This window comes from Spermophilus citellus, assembly GCF_964194105.1.
Source record: "Spermophilus citellus genome assembly, chromosome: 11".
Taxonomy (NCBI): Eukaryota; Metazoa; Chordata; class Mammalia; order Rodentia; family Sciuridae; genus Spermophilus; species Spermophilus citellus.
This window is the reverse complement of record NC_138192.1, coordinates 110,487,885-110,511,325: the sequence shown is the minus strand read 5'-3', so window position 1 is coordinate 110,511,325 and position 23,441 is coordinate 110,487,885. Positions and strand designations below refer to the sequence as shown.

Below are 23,441 nucleotides of genomic sequence, written 5' to 3'. Positions count from 1 at the left end.
GTATATGAATTTACTTGAACCTCTTAGGGTCCTCTTTGGGACATGGAGATAAGATTCACTCAAAGCATTTGAGCTGAGTGGAGGGTTAGATATCAGCAGGAAAATATTAGGAAAGAGAAATTATAAGAATAGAAACCAAATAGCAATAACAAATACCTACTATAGCAACTACAAACTATATTTTGGTTGTTGGGATCAGGACTGTATTGTCATATATAGTCTCATTTGTTGAAGACCATTTAAAGTTCTTTTGACATGATTTTATAGTAGAAAGTCTTGATACCTATGTATAAGTCTTCTTTCTGCCAACGTAAGTACATCATTTCCTGGTACCCTTCTAATTGGGAAGAGTAATGAGACTGGCCATTACCAATGGGTTGTGGAAGGAAGTGAGGTTTGTGTCTTATCCCATGGAAGCAATTGTAGAGGTGCTATGGAGGTGACATAAGATATGTATATGATGGAGTGTAGATCCAACATATGGAAGACCGTTATTCTAGAATATTGCCTGAACCTGCAGCAGACTGTGTGAGGTATAAATAAATTTTTTTGTGCATTAATTCACTGATTTGGGGGCTGTTACTGTATCATAACCTGGCCCATTATTACTGGTATAACTTTTCATATACTATCACACATGGTACACAATCAAGTAAATATAACTGGTGTTATACAGTTATCCATCAGTATGCGTGGGGGATTAGTTTCAGGACCCCCACAGATACCAAAATCTACAGATATTATGTGGCATAATTTTTGCATATAGACTATGTACCTTCTCCTGTATACTTTAAATCATCTCTATATTACTAATAATTCATAATACATTTTAAATACATTTATAGTTGTATACTGTATTGCTTAAAGAATAACAAGAAAACGTGTGCATGTTCAGGGCAAATGCAGTTTCTCTCCTTTTTCCTTTTGGAATTTGTATGTTCCTTGGTTGAATCCCAGGATGCTGAACCCACAGAGCACTAACTGTATGTATAACACATTCAATGAGCGTAAGAAATTGTCATGATGTTCATATTTCATATGAAGTGAATGAGAATGTTAGATACACTTCAATTGTAGTGATTTCTGACCAGTACTTCAGGATATGCGTGTTTAAAGACCTATGAGACTAATGTTGTGAAAACAATACTTTCATCATTTCATTTGTGTAAAATCTTTAATTATTCCATTATTACCTACCAAATATAAGCTTTACATTCTTTAGTTAACCTTGCATCATAGCCTTTCATATTTTGTTCCAAATATAATTTTCCAGATTTGTGCACCATTGTTCTTTTTTATTACATCAATATGTTTGGCTTTCTTGACACATAAGGACATAGCCACAGAACCTGAAAAGGGGTCTATAGAACCAAAAATATCTTCTTAGCCTTTTTTGTGTGTGGGGTGGTGGTGTTGTTTGTTTTTATTTTTGACCCTCTCTGCTCCTAAACCTTGTTACATCTAGCTGACTCTGGTTTCAGACATTTTGCCTTGGAAACAGGTGTACAGCATTGTCTACCCAAGATCTATTTTTCCTTTCTTCCAAACTAATGATTCTTATATTATTGGAGGTGATAATGTATTTGGTTTTGACTGCATTTCCTAGTCTCCCTTGAAATGACATATAACCACATGAGAAAGTTGTAGAATAGTTAAGAGGACTTCAGGAGAGACCCCTTAAAGGCTTTGTTGTCTTCTGCTCTTTTTCCTGCTTGATGTCTGGGAAGAGATAATGATGGATGGAGATCTAGTAGCTATGTAGGGCTGTGAGATTACTTTGAGACTAGAATTTGGGTAGAAGAGAATAATAGAAAGGAGCCCAGGTTCCTGATGACTTTGTACTGCCATTGTATCAGCTCTGGGATGCTTTCCTCTAGAGTTACATGGGCTGGGGATGTGACTTAGTGATACTAATACTTGCCTAGCATGCATGAGACCCTGGGTTCAATGTCAGCATGACCAAAAAATAGAATATTTTTAGTGCATTTCATTGATATCTTAAGATATAACACTATTTACATATTATTGAGATAATCAAAAACACTACCTATCAACTCATACAGTGCTTTATTATTGCATGAACTACGGGTCATTCTTACTTCAGAAATGTTAAAACGTTATAAAATGTCATAAAAGTGAGAATGAATTTACAAGATAATTTATTTTTTTAAACCATTGTTATTTGGGGTTTCTTATACATGACACACAGCCTAACAGTATTCTAACAATAAACTAGCTTTTAATTTTTCTGTATACATTTTGGACTAGAAACTTCTAGAGGTTTCCAAGTCTACCTTCATTTATCAAGGAGACCTTGCTTTAAAAATCAACTTTATTGAAGTAGAATCCACATATAATAACATGTACTAAAATATAGGTTTTGATGAGTATTGACAAATGCATGTACCTATTTGACTTCCACCATTGTCAAGGTGCAAAATATTTTTATTACCTCTCAAACCAATCCCAGCCAATTCTCCCCAGCCACACCTTAAGAACTACTGGTCTGTTTTCTATCATTACAGTTTAGATTTGTCTTTCTAGAGTCTTATATAAATGGGATCATATAATATTTACATTCTTTTAAGTTTGGTTTCTTTCATTCAGCATCCTGTTTAAGACTGATCTCTGTTGTTTTATATCTCAATAGTTTGTTTCTTTTTGGAATATATGGATATTTCACAATTTACACTTTCACAGATGATGGATCTTGAGAGTTGTCTCTTGTTATGTCTTTTGTGAATAAGGTGCTGTGGCTACTTTATGCACAGAGTCATGTTTTTATTCCTTTATAGTCATATGACAGTTCTGTCCTCCTTTGTACCTAGCCCTGATTAAAATAATCCTAAAACTATTGCTACTTACCCCTACCTCTTTTCTGCTTGTCTATAAATACTGGCTAAAGCTAAATCTATCCTGAGAAGGAATTACCACTTTTAGCTCTACTGATTCTCCTAATTCATTTTCTAAACCTGATCATAAAAACAAAGAAATATACTAGAATATGACCATGAAAGATAGTTATCCTGAGCACAGAAATATAGAAATATAAATAGTAAAAGCTCCTAAAGTAGCTTTCTATTCTCTAAGAGGTAGTGGGGAAAGAACTCTTGCTTTGGAGTCAGTCAGATCTGCCTTTAATTCCAAGATTGGCCATTTATTAGTGAAACTATCTGGGTACACTATCTTCACTGAAGTTCATTTTTTTCCACCTGGAAAATGAATATAACACTGCAGAATGTGAGAATTAAGGAATTCGTCCTTTCAACCTGTATTTGTAGAGAATCCTGTTTTACGCTCTGGGGAAACAGCAAAAAGTTAACCTTGTGGAGCTTATTTAAATCCTAGAGTATGGAAAAAACAAGTAAAAATCAAAATCTGTTATGTTAGATGGTGATAAAGAGCTATGGAGAAAAAGCAGGAAGGATAGAAAGGTTGTATTTGTAACCCCTTCTTGGCTGAGTTGCTTGAAGCCAGCGATAGATCTTTCTCCCCTATCTCTAGCATTTATCACAGTGTCAGCTGTATCTTAAGTGCTGCACCAATGTTTCCTGAAGGAAAGGAATGACTGAATAAAGTTGAGAAGTTTATCTCATGAAATCACTGTAATACTGCTTAGCTGGACACTTTCACATATTTCCAGACAGGTACTAATTATGTCAGCAGGAATGATGCCCTTCTGTTCTCCTTGTTCTTAATGGATCTTTCTTATCACTGTTAAATTTTCTTGGAAATCAGAATTATTTTAATGTAGCTTCTAAATAATAATATAACCTCACTTTTAAAAAAATATATGCTTTTTTCAGGCTCTTGCTGAGTTATTGAATTTGACAAATGATTTAATATGACAATTTTTATAACAAGGAGTTTTGATATTCTAGAGTCTGGAAAACTGACATGCATTATAGTTTACATCTTAAAATCATGCTTTAGAGCAGTATTTGGAGTCAATATACAGTGTGCTTAATATGTAGTTAAATTGTATAAAAAGAAGCCCACAAAACCCAGTAGCGGAGACATCTCATATAAAATATAGCAGGACTTACAGATGATTGGGATTTTTCTTGTGTTTTTCAACATATTTACATATATTCTTTTGTTAATCATTCCCCATTCTTATTAAAGTATCATAAATTGAATATAAAGGAGTAGGAAAATTTTTCATATTGTTACCTTGATAGATTTAAGACGTGCAGAATTTGATAGACTAGAATAAAAAAGAATTAACCCAGAGTATTGGAAACAACCTCCCTCTTGTGGTATTTGATGAAAAAATTAGATAATATATGCAAAAATGCTTTACAAATCATTATTTGTATTATTGTAAAGCTTACTACCTGTGTCTCCAGGAGGGTGGGACTTTGTTTCACTGATACATTTCCATTACCCATGACAAAATATATGTGTTCAACGAACATTTGGTGAATATATAAATATTTTGTTTGGGTAATGAATAATTATTTCACAGAAGAAAATTGTACATCAGATGAATTTGAGGTTCTACAATTCCTGCAGGTTAAATCTGAATTCCTGTCTTTCAATATTAAACCAATCTGGGACTAGGGTTATAGCTCAGTGTTAAAGCTCTTAACTCATAAATGTGAGGCACTGAGTTCAATCCTCAGTACCACATAAAAATAAAGGTATTGTGTCCATCTACAACTAATAAAAATAAAAATAAAAAACCCGAATCTAGTTGGCAGTGTTCTTTTCTACCCCAATAATGTGAAAAATATTACCTTCGTTCAAGCTACTCAAAAACAAATTCTCCATGGCTATTGATGCCTTCCTTGAATTTCTGCCTGAAACCTTTAAAATACCCAACTCAAATCCAAAATCTTCCTTTGAACTATTTTAACATATGCTTGACTTCTCTGCTATTATTCTCTCCTCCCTCCCTCCCTCCCTCCCTCCCTCTCTCTTAATTTTTTCATTTCAGTCCCTAAGGGACTATAGCAGCCCTTTAAATATGGTAAGTACCCAGCATATATTCGTGGATATATTTTTCACAACACACTATTAGTTCACAACTTTTAATCCAACGAGGGTAAATCATTTTCCTGAATCTTCCCTTGTCCCATAATAAGGTACAATTGTTGTTTTGAGTAGTTAAAAAAAAGTATTCTCTCCGTTAAATCCGGTTTGTCAAAACAATTTTTCACTAATATCACAATGTACTAGAAAGATCAGAAACATGCATTCCGACTTGCAATTCTAGTACTGTTTTAGGGGATGTCTTTGTTGTAACTAATTTCTTGACTCTCTTACTCCGATCCAATTAATAAGGTCCAATTAATAATAATAATTGTCATTCTGGATCTAAAATTCGAGTTCCCTCCACTCCCTAAGTCATTCCAGCGAAAGTAAGATGCTTAGGAAATCCTGGAATCCATCGTCCAAATAGCTATAGTTTCAAGAAAAAAAGTGCCTGGGTGTAGTTTAGTGGTGAGAGGAGCGCTGAGCCAGGTGCAAGTCTCCTAGGGATGTTTTTGGGCGTCTCTGGCCACTATCTTCACATAAAACTCAGTTTATTTATCTAACTGCGCTACTGCAGAGCGGACTTACTCCAGTTTTGTAGAGACCAAAAAAAAAAAAAAAAAAAAAAAAAAAAAAAAAAAAAAGGAAAAGAAAAAAGAAAAGCGTGCTCTCGCGGCTCCTGTTTTTGTTTTGTAAAAAAAAAAAAAAAAAAAAAAAACCAGACACCGACCCAGTGTGTATCCAATGCACATTGGTCATCAATTTCAGGGGCTCTAAGAGGTCGTACAAAATTATGACTGGTTTTGAGCAAGCAGCTAATTATGCAAATACGGCAGATGTATAGAGACCTACAGATTTGACAGCTGGGCGAAAGCTCCATTACAACTGGCTCCTGGTGCGGCGTGGGTGGGAGACCCGGGCGCCAGGAGCCTGGGCGGCCCCGGGGCGGGCGGCAAGACTAGAAGCAGCCTGACTTTCCCCCGTGCGTTGTTTTTCCTGTCACGGAGGTACAGAAACAGCAGTGCAGAGGCGGGAAGTCTCCCTGCCGTATTTTTGTTGTTGTTTCTCCTGGCTGGCACTGGGAAGCAGAAGCCGCCAGGAACACGCTTGTAGGGATCTGCGGCGCCTCAGCTGCCCTGCAGCAGAGTTCGGCCGTCGCGCTCCGGCCACTTCCAGAACGCTCCAAACAGCTTCCGCAGGCCCCGCCCGCTGCCGGGGTTTCCCCGCCGCCCGCTCTCATTTGCATGGCGCTGCCCCTCCCCCTCTGCCATTGGCCGGCACCGGGCTCCGCCCCCACACCGCTGCAGGGTTCCGTCTCCCGAGCCGCCTGGAGCTGCGGGCAGCGGGCGGACTGTTAAACCGCGGCGGCGGCGGCGGCCGGGGCGGGAGCAGAGCGCGCTCTGGAGACGAGTCAGCGGCGCCCCGGGTGGGGGGGAGGCGGGCGGGCAGCTAGAGATCACCTCGGCAGCCCCCACCACGGCCGAACCGAAGGTGCGGCGGCGGAGGGGAGCCAGGGCGCCCCAGCAGGCGAGTGGCCGGCGTCTCAGCGGCGGGCTGAGGGGGGTGGGTCTCCTCGGCTGGGGACGGCGGCAGCGCGGGGAGGGGAGAGCGGAGAAGACCGCTGGGTGGACTCGCGGGCTGGGCCCCCGATCGGCAGCCTCTCGTCCCCCGAATCCTCTGGGTTGTTAGGCTCTGGGCCCCGGCACAACATCGTGCGCTAGGACAGGGGTCGGACCACAGCCAAATTTAAACGGCTAAACCTAACAGCCTTGGCAGGAGCTGAAGGGAGGGAGGGTAGGTAGGGGTGGAGGGCGGGCCTAGAGGCGGGTCACGTGTGGGAGGGGCGGGGCTTGACAAGCCTCTCTTTTGTTTTGACTGGCGCGTGCGCAGAAGTAAGAACACGTGGTCTCTTGGGCCCGCCCCTTGCCTCTGAGGCCGCGCCTCATTCCTTGCGGGTGTAGTAGTAGCTGGTTTGGGGGGAGCTGAGAGGCACAGCTGTATTAGATGTGACTGCTGTTTAGTTTATTTCGTACCTTATTTTAGGCATATGTTGGTTTGACCTTTAGGATTATTTGGGATGGAGCGGAATCTACAGGTTATTGAGGGACGGTGTTTCCTAGTTTGTGTCACTGGGTGTGTTGAGGAAAGGACCGGTGTTCCTGGAAAAATTGAGTGTGGTGTTTGTAGCAAGAAGTACAGGGCTTTATGTTTTGGTCGTTTCAGAAACCACAGGAAAGGAAGAGGCCGGTTTTACTGCCAAGAGAGCAGACATTGGATAGATGTTACTATGGGAGAATTAGTGTTTAATTCTTTCCCTGCCTGCTCTGCCCTTCGAAGGAGGAGTTCAGGGACATACCCCCACCCGCAACTGTGGGAAGCGTATTCTGTTTTGATTTTCCAAACTTAGGAACAGTCATGTGCTTTCGAGATACGCTCTTCGTCTTTCTTTAACCTTTGCTTAAAACTTCGTGCTGAGTTTGGGTTAGTAGAAAGCAAAACTTTTTAAAATACTGGGTAGGACAGATTAGTTATCAACAAAACCTAAGTGAAGTATGTTTTTGAATACTGCATACTGGGCGTGTTTTGACTAGGAAAAAACAGCCTTGGTAATAATTCAAAATTGGAGAAAAACCCGGTGTTATGGAAAGCAGATTGTTTGAGAAAGAGGCGTAGCAGTGAGTAGTTTCTACCCTTTCCACTTCTTAAACTAGCCATTTCCTTGGGCAAGTTACAACCTTTCTCATCTCAAATCTGTTTCCTCTTGTAAATCCTTTCATAATGTGATTGCTCTCCCAAGAGATTGTTGTGAAGATCAAATGCCTGTGTGGGTTTGTAATCTTTACCGATACTACAAATACTGAAATTGCCAAGTAATAATGGCTTTATAACAAAAATTGTTTTTTTAAACAGCCAGCCAGCTTTTTAAAAGTCAGCATTTGGAGGAATAGAAACAAAAATTATGAAATAGGTTAAACTTCATTTAAAAAAAATCTGTTGTAACTCTTATCCTTGATTCTCCTTCATTTTCCACTTACTCAGATCAGTGTCAGGGTCTGCCACTATTTCCTCATGGTTTAATCTGCATAGACTGTCATTACTAATCCTGCCTTTTTGGAGTTTTTTTGTTTTTTAAATGTGAAATTCTTCTTAATCCAGGCAAATTCTGTCATATCGACTTACACATTTTAATTTTGTTTGGTAATATGTGCCTTTTTAATAACAATTATTTTGTTGAATCTTATTGTAAAATAAGTTGAAAACTAGAGAGTGCAAATAAATAAAAGTTTGTATTTTTTTCTAACACTTTTAAAGCATATATGTGTGTTTTTCCTGAAACAGGGATCATACAGTATTTTCTTAATTTTAGCTCAAACATTCACAAGTCATTTAATATTCTTGGAAAAAATATTTTAATATCTGCTTAACATCTCATAACTATCATATTTTAAGTTCTTTCTCTTGGCAGATGTTTGGGATGTTTTGCTAATATAAATTACAAAGAATAGACATAAATCTTTGGGAATTTCCCCCCTAGTTTTGTAGAAGAGAATTACTGAGTCAGACAGTCTTTTTTTTTTGTTGTTGTTGTTGTTCTTATTTTTAAGACTCTTGTAACATAACCAAATTACTTTCCAGAATGTTGTATAGATGTACACTTACAGTGGTATGAGCATGCCTCTTATTACATCTTTGTTTATCACCCAGTATTAGCTTTAAAAGGAAAAGCCTTTCTTTAATTTTCATTTAAATCTTTTCTCTTTTCACTTATGTCAGTGTGGGATATCTATTTTATTTCATAACTTATAAGGTGTTTGAGAAAAAAAGGTATTTCATATTGGACATGCTGCAAATCACTGTGGATGCACAATATATACCAAATTGGCTATTAATATTTACCTTTAATTTATGAAAGGTCAAGAAGTTGTTTGCTTTTTTGACTTACTCAATTTAAGAGTACATTGTTAATAATATGATACTTGACTGATTGATTTGAGTTCCTTCAGGTGGGGCCTCACTGATCTCAGTGTGATTTAATAGATAATCACAGTTATCTATTAAAAGGTCTAGTAGCTTCTCATTGTCCAATTGCTGTATTCAAGTGCTTTATCCAGTTTTGCTGCCATTTAACATAACTGGGATTATTTCTTTTCATTTACTCATTTGTCTGTCTTCTATGGAACTAAAGATTTCACTCTGAGCATTCTAGTTTATTCTGTAGCCTTTGGTTTGGCAAAAAGGATGCCTAGTGTCTAAAGTTTCCTGTTTTATTATTCAGATTATTGACAGTCCACCTGTTTTTATATGTTGCATCCTTTACTGCTATTGATTTGCCACAAAAATCTTATATGTAGTGTGTAGTCCTGTTTTCATGATCTTTCATGTATTCAGTTATTTCTTGTTCATGTTCTTTAAATTTGTATTGTATCAGATGTTAGTCCAAGGAGGCAAGAAGCTGCTATCTTCAGGTTTGGACTTGTATTTAGGATTGTTTATTGATTGGGTTCATCAAGTTATAAACAGCAAGGAATGGAGCTGCTTACAATACAAGTGACAGCTAGTGGGGAATTAGCAAGCAGTTATTGACTTTAAAGCACATCATTTTTATCTCTGCCTAAAGTTATTATTGCTTTGCAGTATTATAATGGAACATTGTACATAATAATGATCCTGTGACATAAATACAATCCTATATTACTTTGTTAAATTTAGAAAGGTAAGGAAGGTATATCATTTCCAAAAGATTTCTACTGTTCTTTAAAATGGCATCTTGAGTGGATGTTTCAATGAAGTATGCTATACTTTAATTGTGTAGGATAAATAAATACCCAGAAAATGTTAATAAAAATGGTAATATTCTTTCCCATAGACAACCTGTAATGAAAATTGAAGATAATTTATAATGGAGATTTTTTTAATATTTGATGTTACTTTTAGGTTCATAGAAACATTTCTGTATGGTTGTGGAAATTCATTCATTTATAATATTTAAGCTTTGATAAAATTAAAGTTGTTTATGAACTTTTTAAAATTTGTAATATTGAGGCTTTTTCCAGCCCTATAAGATCAAGAATTCTCAAGTATGTTATTTTTTCGTAATTAAAGTAATGTACTTGGTAGTAGGTTATTAATCAGTGTTTGCCACCTGAAATTAAATTGAAGCCCAGATGTATTAACTGAGCAAATGTGATAGTGTACTTTTAGATGTAAATTCCTGCAACCAAATTGATGTATACAGAAAAGTACACTTCATTTATATTCCTATGAGTCATGCACTTGTAACTGAATGGTAATAATTCTGCTTGAAGTATGATCTGTTTGATGTGCTATGTGGCCACCCAAGTGGCTTTATCTTTAATTAAATTCCTTTAGTCTTCAAAGAGAATTCCTTTTTAGGCATAGTTTTCAAAGTGGAAGAAGTTTTTGCTTATAAACATAATTGAATACAAAGTACACTGTACCCTGGTCATGCCAATTACTGCAGTGCTTTTGGCTATAAATTGAGAATTCTCCTTATAAGGCACAAAGAAATTTTGAAAAAACACCATATATGTTTTTTTTTTTTTTGAGAAATAAAACGGTACCATTGTGAACTCATTCTCCTTTTGTTGTTTTAATTGTATTTTTCATTTTTATATAATGTTAGAAAATTTGAGTTCCCTTATATTTTAATTTAAAAAGTACATTCATATTTTGATAAAAAGATTTGTATTTTCCCTCATCTTTTTTTTTCCTGTTATTATGGGTAAGCTATTTATCACATTTAAGTCTTAAGTGTGAAAGTAATTTAAGATAGGACTCTACTTCAAAATGCTGCTGGTGATCTTTGATGTTTTTTAGCTTGCAGGTGAATGTGTTTTCCATGTGATTTTTTTTATTCTAGTTTTGCTTTTATACATGGAAATGCACTGTGTTTATCAAGATTACAACAAGAAGGGTAACTTTAATGTTCTGGGGTAGATTTGGATAGAATATTTTCCATGGACTGTATATGCATCCTAGAGTATAAATCACAATAAAAATTTGGAGGAGTATTTTAGGGGTGGCAAATCAGATTTGGTCTTTAATATTCATTCTTCATAGAAAAGTGATTTCCACCTATATTATCAGTTTTAATGCTGAAGGTAGAAGGACTAGATTAACACATTTAAAATTTTTCTTTTACAAATATTTCAAAAATTATTTGGAATATGTGACCTATATGGTAACTAGTCAAGGCTTGATTACTAAAGTGTCTGAACCAACTCAATAATTGTTTTTTGTTAATTATCTCACTATGTACATACTGGTTTTGAGATATGATAGTTTTTTACTCTTCATGATGTCCAGTGGATTAAATTGTGTTTAATTAATGCTAAACTCATAAAATATGAGTGATTTTTGAATCCTAAAAATATAGATTAAGCCACTTCTGGAAACATTCTAGAGACAAGAGCAAGGCCTTTTATTTTTAGTAGTACAATTTCAGAACAATTAATTGCTTCCTTAATTCACAATGAATGCTGTTTAAATGAAATTATAGACTGATAATTAGAATTCATGGCATTATATTCAACAGTATAATTCAGCTCATTGTTCTTACTGGATTTATTTGATTATGCTAACAAAATTTAATCAAAAAGAAAGAAAAAATTTTTTGATTCTTTGTAGTATAAAATATTTTTATTATTTAAAATTATAAACTTTGATTTCTCTTACTAAAATTCTCTTCAATTGGTGCTTTTTATGAGACTTCTAAGAAATTTTGGTGTGGGTTGAGAACATACTGAAATTAGGGTTGTCTCCCAAAGGATTATTTATTACTTGGTGGATTATGTGTAATGGTTTTATGGCAGATTTTTTTTTTCTACCCACAAAATTTCTGGACCTCCAAGGTGCTAAGGATTTTTTTTTCTAATTTAAAGTGAAATGTAAGTTGAAATTTTTGTTGTAAAATCATAATAGTGAAATTCATATCTAGAAATATAATTGGTTTTTGGATTATCAAATACTGTTGCCTGTTGACAGTTAATCAAGGCTTTCTAGTAAGCTTGCTTTGAAAGATTACTGATATAGTTTCTTGCAGTTTAGCTTAAATCTGTTAGCTTGATAATTTAGTTGTGTTCAAAATTTTTATGTATGTTTATGAACAATAAGAGTTTAATTTTTCCAGTTTTTTTTCTGTTTTAGGTTCATTCAAGTTCTCTTGTCATTTGACTAACTCCTTTAGAAATGGTACTTATTGTACCTGAATTTCCTGGGAGTACATGAAATAAATAATCATCAAAGATGATGGTGGTTGCAGACATCATGGCACACACACAGGGAGCTGAGGCTGCAGGATTACAAATTCAAGGCTAGCATGGGCAACTTAGTATGACCCTATCTCAAAATAATAACAAGGGCTATGGATGTAGCTCAGTGGTAGACTTTACTTGGGTTTAACCCAGTGCGTCCACCCTCCCCCAAAAGATTATACAAACCAGAGTGTAGCATTTTAGTAGCTACACATGCTTAAATTTAGCTAGGATCTAAATAACCCTCAACATACAATTATGAGCACAATTAGAAACTGAATATTAATAAAGATCACAAAACTTATCAGAAAGCTCTTTTAGAATGTGTCTTTTGACCATGGAAAGTTTTGTTGATTCTACCTTAAAATATTTTCCAAATTCATTCATTTTTTTCTTTATTTCAGCTAGTCTAAGTCGCTAGTACCATCTCTCTCTTATTTGTATTACTTCAATACCTGCCTAACTGGTCTCTCTGCTTCCAGTCTTGTTCCATTACAATTTTTTTTTCTTTACAGAATATCCAGAGTAATTTTTAAAAAGTCACGTCATACCAAATTCCCTCATATAAATCTCTAGTAGCTTTTCTTTGACTTATATAAAATGTTTCTAAACAGATATAGTCTTTTTCGTCTCTGCTGTTATTTCCTATTACTCTCTCTGGTTCCTTATGTTCCACAAACACACCGAGTTTATTCCTGTCTTAAAGCTTTCTATTATTTTTTTTCATTGGAAGGGATATATCACAAATCATGTTATATTGTTACTGTCATTTTAGAGAAGATGTTAACCAGAGGGAGGCCTGCCTTCTACAAATCTAAACTTACCCCTACCCCAAAGTAATCATGTACAATACTTTAATTTTCATAAAGCACTTATGAAACCCTGTTTACTTGGTATTTCCTTATTTACTCATTCTGTAGCTACCATTTGCTTGAATGCTAAGCTCTGTGAGGGTAGAAACCTTATTTGTCACATTCACTGCTCTTGTTCTAGTATTTAGGGTAGTCACATGTTGCTCAAAAATATGTATTAACTGATGCATGGTTTTAGATTGAATATATGTTAAATGAAGATTTAGAATCTAGCTTCTGCCAACAATAGATAAAATTATTTAAATATTATGACTTAACGTTGCTTTTTTTCACTTAAAAATTAACTGGCTTATCTACATAGTTTGTGCATTTTTATTTTTAAAAAGATGAAATAGTTTTTCAGCTGTCATTTATAAGTACTTCTTTATAAATAATATGTTGTGGTATGGATAGTTCTAATACCTCAGATTAAAAACAGATGGCTTTATTTGTAGCTAGTTATTTTCATTGCCTTTTAAAAATTTGGCCTCTGAAATACTGAAGGCACATTTCAGTGCTGTGGAAGAATTGTAATCATATGGAATACAGCTTATGGAACTAATGGATATCATCTTGAGGTGAACTTACAGAATTACTCACTATTTTATGCTTTTCAAATTAGTATTCCTTGTATATTCTGCCTCTTACGAGTTGTCCTTTATGTGTATAAATGAAATAATACTCAGTTAAGAATAAGTGCGATTTAAACTGTAGTAGTCAAAACCATTATTCAGTTTATCTGAATCATGCACTCAGTGATTTTTAGTAGTATATACATTTAATTTCCACTAACTCCTGAATGTATACCTTCTGTAAATATATGCCAAAGGCTTTAAACTTCTGTTTGAAATAATTCAAAAGTTTATTTACCATTTGATTTTGAGGAAGTTCAAATTATTGATTTTTTTTCTTTTGTAAATAATGTTTTTTGTGTCGTATCCAAAAAATCTTTGCCTAACTCAAAATTACAAACATTTTCTTCTTTTTTTTCCCCCTGTAAGTTTTATAGTTTTGGGTTTTACATATAGGCTCATGATTCATTCTGATGGAGCTGATGATTTTCATACAAAGTAAAAAGTATGTGTTAAGGTTTATTTTAGTTTATTTTATTCTATTTTGTATATGGATGCCTATATTTCAGAACTATTTGTTAAAAAGAGAGAGAAGTCTTTCTACACTGCATTATAAAATTTTAAAAAATCACTTGACCATACATATGTGGCCTTTGGACAGTGCAACACTGTCCTTTAGTATAAGTTGTTAGATAGTGTGAATCCTTCAGTTTTGTTCTTGTTCAGAATTGTTTTGGTTATTCTGTTTCCTTTGACTTTTTATATTAATCTTTGAAGTAACATATTGATACAGCAGGAAATTCTGCCAAAATTTAATTGAGAGTTTTTAATCTCACAGATTAGTTTGTAGAGAATTAATACCATAACAATATTGAACAGACTAATCCATAAATACAATGTGTTGTTTCATGTCTTTAGGGCACCTCAGTATTTTTCATTGGTGTTTTGAATTTTTCAGTATATAGATAATTCACACCTTTTGTTAGATTTATGTCTGAAATTTGTTTGTTTGTTTGTTTGTTTTGTTAATGCTGGGGATTGAACCTAGGGACTCATGCATACTAAACTCTACCACTGAACTACACCCCCATTCCTTGTTTGAGGTATTAGGATTATTATTGTTTGGGAAGATTATGGAATTATTAATGTTTTTAAAGTTTGTATTTCTAGTTTCTCATTTTCAGTATATAGAAATATAAATGATTTTGTATGTTGATCTTCGGTTTCTTATTAAGCTCATTAGTTCTAGGCTTGTTTTTGTTTTTTTATTTTTTATTTTCCTTATGATGTTATCTATGAGTAGAGACAGTTTACTTATTTTCTAATCTGTATGCCTTTTATTTCTTTTGTTGCCCTATTGCACTTATTAGGACCTCTAGTGTAACATTGAATATGAATTTTGAGAACATACACTTTGCTTCATTCCTAATCTTAGGGAAAAATAATCCATTCTTTTACTATTTAATTATAATCTGAATCACAGACTTCTTCTTCCTTTTTTTTTTCCCGTGGTGCTGTTTTTTTAACCCAAGGCCTGTGTATGCTAGCCAAGCACTCCAAGTACTCTACCACTAACTATATCTTCAACTCTGTGTATGTGCTTTTTACCGGGTTAAGGAATTCCTCTCTTCTTGATTGATTGAGTTCCCCCCTCCCCCACCAAGGAATGGATATTGAAGTCTAATGCTTTTTATCTATTTTTTATTTATTTCTTATTTTGGAGAGACTGGTTCTTTATTTCAAAAAGACACTTGTCAATATTCAGTATCAAAACAGTTGCACTGTTATTTCTCTTTCTCCCTACAGGCCCCAAAGAGACCACAACAAAGAAGAGTACATTTTAAGCCAATAAGCTGCAGGATGTACACCTAACAGACCTTACAGAAACTTCACCTAGAAGTGGGGATTGGGTTGAGAAAGAAACTGAAAGATCAGCACACTGCCAGCCCAGACTATAGACTCTCATAGCCAGATGGGGTGGCTACGTGCCCCAACCCCCAAAGATGCAAAGTTTCAAAATAATATAAAATTTAAAAAGTTTTGAACATAAGCTATTCGAGATTCTCCAGCACTGACTGATACAAAGCACAATGAGATGGCACTTTTAGATAGAGCAGCTTCAGACCCAGAAAAGGGTGATGAGATGAGTTTTATGTGGCTAAATCAGTGGCAAAAACATAGTTTTCTTTTTTTTTTTTTTCAAGGAGGCAGGAGAGCAATTAAGTGGTCACCACAAAATTAAGGGGCCCATGATCCATTCTGTGAACACTTGGGAAGCTGATAGAGATAGAGAAAAAGTTTGGTCTTGGGGCTAAGAATATGGTTCAGTGGTAGAGCATTAGCTGAACATGCAGGAGGCCCTGGGTTCAATCTCCAGCACCACAAAAAACCAAAAAGTCTCAGAGGTCTCACCATGTTAATTTGGTCATTTCTATTTTTTTTTTTAAAGAGAGTGAAAGAGGGGGAGAGAGAGAGAGAGAGAACTTTAATATTTATTTTTTAGTTATCGGCGGACACAACATCTTTGTTTGTATGTGGTGCGAGGATCGAACCCGGGCCGCAAGCATGCCAGGCGAGTGCGCTACTGCTTGAGCCACATCCCCAGCCCCAAATTTGGTCATTTCTGATAAAAAAAAAAAAAAAAGAATAAAGTTGTCTAAAGATACCTTAAAGCTAAAAAAACCTGAATAGCAAGGTTTTTGTTTTTTGGCTAACTCCTTGGAATCACCTTTCTGGTTTGGCTGGTATTTTGCACAGAGCAGTGAGGTTTCCCATAGTAAACTCTTTGGCTCTATTTGGCTTTCAGTAAGGCAGGTCCATTCCTCTTTTCCTCCTCTATGGAGAGAGCAATAGGGATTAGGCTGGAAAGTTACCTTCCAAAAGTGAGAAGGGAATTAGATTGCTGCTTCAGAGCTATGAAATTATTTGGAATGTTTTACAAGTGGTTACTGTAACAGGTAATCACAAAATGTGTACATCACAACAAACTTTTAAAGACACTTTTGCCTTGTGCTCACATCCCCTTAAATGCTGTTCCCAAAAGTGCTCAGCCTCTAGCCCAACTGGAATCTCTGGGAAGAAGCAGAGACAGTTTGGTGAAAAATACAAGGGGTTGTGGGTAAAGGGGTGTTGAAAGGAGAAAGCAGCCTTCCAGTTAAAAGATCAGCCTTCAGTTTCAAGGGCAGCTTCAGTTAGAGTCAGGGTCAGAGGGAGGAGCAGCAGCAGGGTGGGACTGGGGAGCTTAACCTCTCATTCAGGTTGAACAGAGTCTGGTCCAGCATGTTTTGTGTTGGGAGGTGCTCCTCTTTAGTGCATTTCAGCTAATCTTCCAAATCATCAATTGTCTTTTCCAGTTAGGCTACCGATCTCTGCAAATTCAGCACGGGTCTCTGCCTCCTTGAATTATCAGTGAGAATCTTTATTTCTTCCTCGTATTTGTCTTTTATTAAGAGTAGTTTTCTTCAGCAACATTCAGACACTTCAGGTTCTGTTCCATCAGTCTGATCTGCTCGTCCATCTCAACAACGGGACTGTGCCAGCTCAGCTTGTTCCTCTGTGCATTCTAAGTGATCACTAACTTGGGAGCCACCTCTTCATATTTCCTATCTGCTTCTTCTGCAATGTGCTTAGCTTCTTTGAGTTGATTTCTTGGAGTTCCATTTTTTCTTCATCTTTTAGGGCCTGGTTTTCAGTAACCTTCATACCTCGCTCGCTCACATCAGCAGCCTTTTCTGCTTCCTCCAGCCTTTGCAGGGCAGTAGCTAGGCATTCTTGAGCGTGGTCCCCTCCTCTTGAACCCGTTGGATCCTGCAGTTCAAGGAGCATACCTCAGCCTCAGCCTGTTTGTTCCTGGGCCCGCCTTTGTCCCTCAACTTCCCATTGGAGGCACTCAGCCCTCTCTTCTGCATCATCTGATTGCTGCTGCAGAACCTGGATCTTGCGCTTCACCACCTCCATGGTGGTGGTCCTGGCCATGTTTCCACCCAGCCCCTTCTCCATATCTGCCTTCTGCCTTCTCTGTCTAACGCTTTTTTATGCATCTATTGAGATCATGTATTTTTAATTTTTTTTTAATAAGGTGAATTCCAGTGATGATTTAAAAAGCTCTACTTAGTTTTGAAATATTATCCTTTTTATATATTGCTATGTTTATACATTTATTTAAAAATAGTAATTAGAATTAGTAAATTCTGAAACATTTTAATAATTCAGTCAACAAATTCATGAATTACTGTGTACCAGACATTATTCTAGAATGCTGAACAAAACTGTCCTTAAATTATATTCCTTTGTGCAATATAATACAATGTAAGGTAGTGATGCTGCTAGAAGAGAATGTACTAGAAGAGAATGGAGAGTCATGAAGTGAGGGGTTCAAGTTATTTTAAATATATTGATCAGGGAAAGACTTTAATCAGATGACCTTAGAGCAGAAACATGAATGAAGCGAGGGAGGTAGCCATCTTATTTGTAGAAAAATAATAATTATTTCAGGCTGAGAGGATAGCAGGCATAGTCACTGAGTCAGAGGGTTGTATTTCAAGATTAGCACAAAGGCCAGTGTTTCTGGAGTTTTATATAGTAATCCATGGAGAGAATTGTAGAAGATGATGTAGTCAGAAACCTAATACTCTTAAAACTTTGTAGGCCATGGTAAGCATAACTTTGGATTTTATTCTTAGTGGCAACTACTCATTTATTCACCAGACATTTATTGAGTACCTGATATACATCAGATATTTGTTTATATTGGGGATACAGTAGTTCTTAAAATAGTAAAAGATCTAAGCCTTCCGAGAGCTTGTGTTACTGAAAAGTATATATAATATGAAGGTAACCAGAAGTGATAGTTTCAAATATTCAATTGGGAAACATTGTTATATACAGTGATTATGAATCTAAACAATTGGAATAAATCCACTTACGTTTTATGCTCAATACATGAAGGAGACATACCTATTTTCATGGGCTTCTTTTGATTGCAAATTATAGAGACTTATTGCAGACTAGGATTTATTTATTTTTTTTAAATAAGGATACACGTAGGAATAGGGTATAAAAGGACTTCATAGAAATCATAGAATTGGGGCTGTGATATGTAGGGGCCTTTCAGAGTCTAGAACCTAAAATTTTACATTGATAAACAAGTGAATTGGTTATCTGTTGCTATGTAACAATATCAAAATTTAGTGGCTTAAAACATTTATAGTTTTTGGGATTTGTGAATCTAGACTTAGCTGGGTGCCTCTGGTTCAGTCTTTCTGACCAGGTTGCAATCAAGGTGTTGGCAGGAGCAGCAGTCATCTCAGGGCTTGACTGGGGAAGGATCTACTTCTCAGATAGCTTACATGGCTGTTGGCCAGAGAGATATCATTTCTTTGTCATATGTATCTTTACAGCTCAGAGAATGGCAGCTAGCTTCCTTGAGTGAGAAAAGGTAATAAGATGGAAGCCACAGTTTCTTTGTAACCTAATCTCTTGAAGTCACATCCCATCATTACTATTGTATTCACTCATTAGAAGTGAGTCACTAAATTCAGTCCATACTAGAGGGGATTACACAAAGGCATGAATACCAGAAGGTGGGGATTAGGGTCATTTTGGAAGCTGCTTATCATATCAATTAAGCCGTGTGTGTGTGTGTGTGTGTGTGTGTGTGTGTGTGTGTGTGTGTGTGTAAGCATATATATATATATACACACACACCACATATATAATTTTATTCTAATTCTCTACCATAAATGGGCCTTAGCCACACTTAATCTTTTTAAAAATTTGTTTATTCTAATTTGTTATACATGATAACAGAATGCATTTCAATTCATAGTACACATATAGAGCACAATTTTTCATGTCTCTAGTTGTACACAAAGTGGAGTCACACCATTTGTGTTTTTATATGTGTACTTAAGGTAATGATGTCATTCCACCATCTTTCTTACTCCCATGCTCGTTCCCTTTCTCTTTTCCCCTTTGCCCTATCTAAAGTTCCTCCATTCCTCCCATGCCCCCCCATCCCCATTATGGATCAGAATCCTCATATTAGGGAAAACATTCAGCATTTGTTTTTTTGGGATTGGCTTCCTTCACTTAGGATAATATTCTCCAACTCCATCCATTTACCTGCAAATGCCATGATTTTATTCTCTTGATGCTGAATAATATTCCATTGGCCACACTTAATCTTGCATTCCTTTTCCCTCTCTTTTTGCTGTCATCTGTATTTCTTAACAATCTATGTATCCTTTTTCTATTTCTTATTTTTAGTTTTTTCTAAGTGGTATTTTCACATTTGAAACATTTTTGTTAGGTGGTTAGATAACAGGAGCTCTTGCTTTGTTAACAATGTATATTTCTCACATTACTTTTGTAATTGAGTAAATGTTTAGTGACTATTTGGATGTCATCATCTGTGAAGTGCTTTCTTGCCCTATCCTTTACCCCATTTGTAGTTCTTTATATATCCTGGTAATTGATATTTTGTCTGTTGTATATGTTGTAGATATCTTCTTTTAGTCTGTTACTTGCTTGACCTTGTTTGTGATGTGTCTTTTTTTTTAATTAACAGAAATTTTTCTTTCTTGGTCATTTGTGATAGTTTTATAAAATAATAAAAATTAAATATAATGAAAGCTAGTATCTGGAGACACACCATATGAGAGTGTAGTAATAGATTATCTTTTGTGTTGAAACAAAAATTTTGGAGTATCATAGTTCCAAAGCATTAGCTATCTTTAAAAACTATGATTGCTAATAATGTAAAAAATTTTTCCTAATAGCCTTCATAATTTTTAATGATACTATGTCACCTTTTTCTTTGAATCAGAAAATATGGTCTCAACTCTTCCTTTTGATAAAATCCAGTAAAAGTTATTTAATGAGAGGATTAATCATTAGTGATCATCTGGCACAATAACCAGTATTTTCCAGGCAAGAATAATGCCTTCTACAATGATAACTGATGAGTATTATTTGTGAAGTGGGTAAAAATATTAGATACATTTTCAGGAATAATTTATAGATTTGTGTAGATTATATGAGTTCTGACTATCACATTTTTTTGTTTCCACATTTTTATATTATTTTTAATAGCTATGAATTTATATATTTTTATTTGAAGTTTGGTTCACTTAGGTCTTATGAACAAATTATTTAGTACATTTTAATTGTCATTATTACTGTTCAGGTTGTGAAGATTAAGAAATGGAGGTTTAGAGCAATTTATTTTACTTCATAAAAAAAGTAAAATTGATGCTTTTTGTCAAAATTATAGGACTGAATCACATTTTTAAGTATGATGAGATTCTGAGTTGGAATTTTTTTCTTTGACTCTTACTAAACCTTGTCAAAAAATTGAATTCTGAAATGTAATCATATCCACAAGTACTTGTTGAACACTTGTTGTGAAAATGCAATTTTTTTTTTTTTTGTAGTACAGTGCTGTGGGATGATACATGGCCTCGCATATGCTAGACAAGTGCTCTACCACCAAACTACACCCCTAACCTGATATTGTACAACTTTAATTGGAATTTTAGATATTAGGCCCCCAGTCACAGTGAATAATAGCTAATCCTTGTGATAATGTTGGAAGTTGGGAAATAAAGGACCTTGATTCTATTCACATTTTAATCAGAAACATCAAGAAAATGTTGCCCTTGGAAAAGTATAAGCATAAAACTTTTTTTCTAGATATTTGATCATTATTTTTACATTATTTTAGGTTTCCAGTAATTATCTGCAGGGATCGCCATGACCCCAGCTCTGAGGGAAGCAACAGCAAAGGGTATCTGCTTTTCATCTTTGCCAAGTAACATGGAGTCTGACAAGATGCTATGCATGGAAGGTCCAAGAACTGTAGATGAAAAGCTAAAAGGAGACACTTTCTCTCAGATGCTGGGATTTCCAACTCCTGAACCTACTCTTAACACTAATTTTGTGAATTTAAAACATTTTGGCTCCCCCCAGCCTTCAAAACATTATCAGACAGTTCTTTTAATGAGTTCTAATTCTACATTAAATAAATACAATGAGAATTATAAACAAAAGAAATCAGGGGAGCCCAACTGCAATAAGCTGAAAAACATACTGTGTAATGGCAGCAACATTCAGCTCAGTAAAATCTGCCATTCTCATTCTGAAGAATTCATCAAAAAGGAACCTCTATCAGATACCACAAGCCAGGGCATGAAAGATATACAAATTATTTTGGATTCAAATCTAACCAAAGACACTACTATAGATAAAGTACAACTGCAAAAGTGTAAATGGTACCAAAAGAATGCACTTCTGGATAAAGTTACTGATGCTGAAATTAAAAAGGGTTTATTGCACTGCGTTCAAAAGAAAATTGGACCTGGCTACTCAAATGTGCCTATTAATTCCTCAGCTGCTGAGAAAGAGGAGGAAGTGAATGCTCGTTTACTCCACTGTGTAAGCAAACAGAAAATTTTACTTAGCCAGGCTAGAAGAACTCAGAAACATTTGCAGATGCTCCTGGCAAAGCATGTTGTTAAGCACTATGGTGACCAAATGAAATTTTCTATGAAACATCAACTGCCCAAAATGAATCTCTCTCATGAATCTACCACAGTTTTGGATAACAGTTTACCCAAATGCACTGAAATTAAGCCAGAAGTCAGCATGTTGACTGCAGAGAATAAATTGTGGGATGATACAAAAAATGGCTTTGCTCGGTGTACAGCTGCAGAAATCCAAAGATTTGCATTGTCTGCTACAGGGCTGTTGTCTCATGTTGAAGAGGGTCTGGATTCTGATGCAACTGATAGCAGCTCTGATGACGATTTGGATGAATATACCATTAGAAAAAATGTGGCAGTGTAAGTGCAAAATTATTATTAGACCTTTTTTTCTGTTCTGTGTATGGCAGCAGTTGTCTTGGTTTCAAGATATGTTAAAAGGAAATAGGCTTTCTAAAATCTTCATGCCATAATCTGTAATTCAAAAAACTTTGGTGAATTTTTAAAATGCTCTATTTGTTAAGCTATTGTGTGTGAGTCAGATCTGTGGAGGATTGGTTTCAGAACCTTCTGCAGATACCACACTCCAGGAATGCTCAAGTTCCTTATTTAAAAATGGTACAGTATATGTACCTATATACAGCCTGCTGTATACTTTAAATCATTTGTAGATTACATATAATCTACAATGTAAATGTCATATAAATAGTTGTCATATGCTTTGTTTAGGCCATAATGACAAGGGAAAAAGTGTACATACTCAGTACAGATGCAATTTTGTTTCTATATTTCCAATGTGATTGGTTGAATTGGCAAAAGTAGAACCTATACATAGGGAGGTCTGACTGCACATACAATTTAAAAATAAATTACTCAACTATTCTATCTAGAAAAAATAATATAATTAGTTAATATAATATAGTTAGTAATAATATAATTAGTTATATGTAAGCATTCTTTTTATTCTCAAATATAATAAGGCGTAAACTTTGCTTAAGTGATCTAGCCAATATAAATAGCTAAAACAAACAAAAGTCAAGTCTGTACATAGAGAACCTTCATTGACTGTTATCAGTTGAGAGTACTTGAAATTGACCTGCTATTTTTTTAAACTATATTTTCATAGCTTTCAGCTTTGTTCTTTACCAACTAAATCAGTATTTGCTAGACTAAGAAAATGAAAACCAAATTATAATGTCAACTGTAAGATACCTATTGAATATTTACTATATGCTTGACACTAGAGATTAAGTTGTAGACAAAAATATTCACAGTATCTTTCCTCCT

At 35.4% G+C, this 23,441-nt stretch overlaps 1 protein-coding gene and 1 pseudogene across 8 annotated transcripts in view; one reads left to right on the top strand and one right to left on the bottom strand.

Annotated features, from left to right (window-relative positions):
* The first annotated feature begins 6,263 nt into the window (after positions 1 to 6,263).
* Positions 6,264 to 23,441, top strand: part of KANSL1L (KAT8 regulatory NSL complex subunit 1 like) — a 142,099-nt gene continuing 124,921 nt past the window's right edge. For 3 of the 7 annotated variants that reach the window (XM_081262511.1, XM_081262510.1, XM_081262505.1), the window contains exons 1-2: positions 6,264 to 6,504; positions 21,398 to 22,514. In XM_081262511.1, coding sequence (XP_081118637.1) covers positions 21,427 to 22,514 — 1,088 coding nt within the window. In that variant the 5' untranslated portion in view covers positions 6,264 to 6,504; positions 21,398 to 21,426. Of the gene's footprint in view, positions 6,505 to 8,232; positions 9,692 to 13,258; positions 13,681 to 21,397; positions 22,515 to 23,441 lie in introns of those variants that run through there. The other 4 variants (XM_081262506.1, XM_081262509.1, XM_081262508.1 and 1 more) reach the window with 4 other exon arrangements.
* Positions 16,995 to 17,649, bottom strand: LOC308630747 (tropomyosin-like; annotated as a pseudogene). Its single transcript has one exon. The product of its transcript is annotated as a tropomyosin-like (transcript).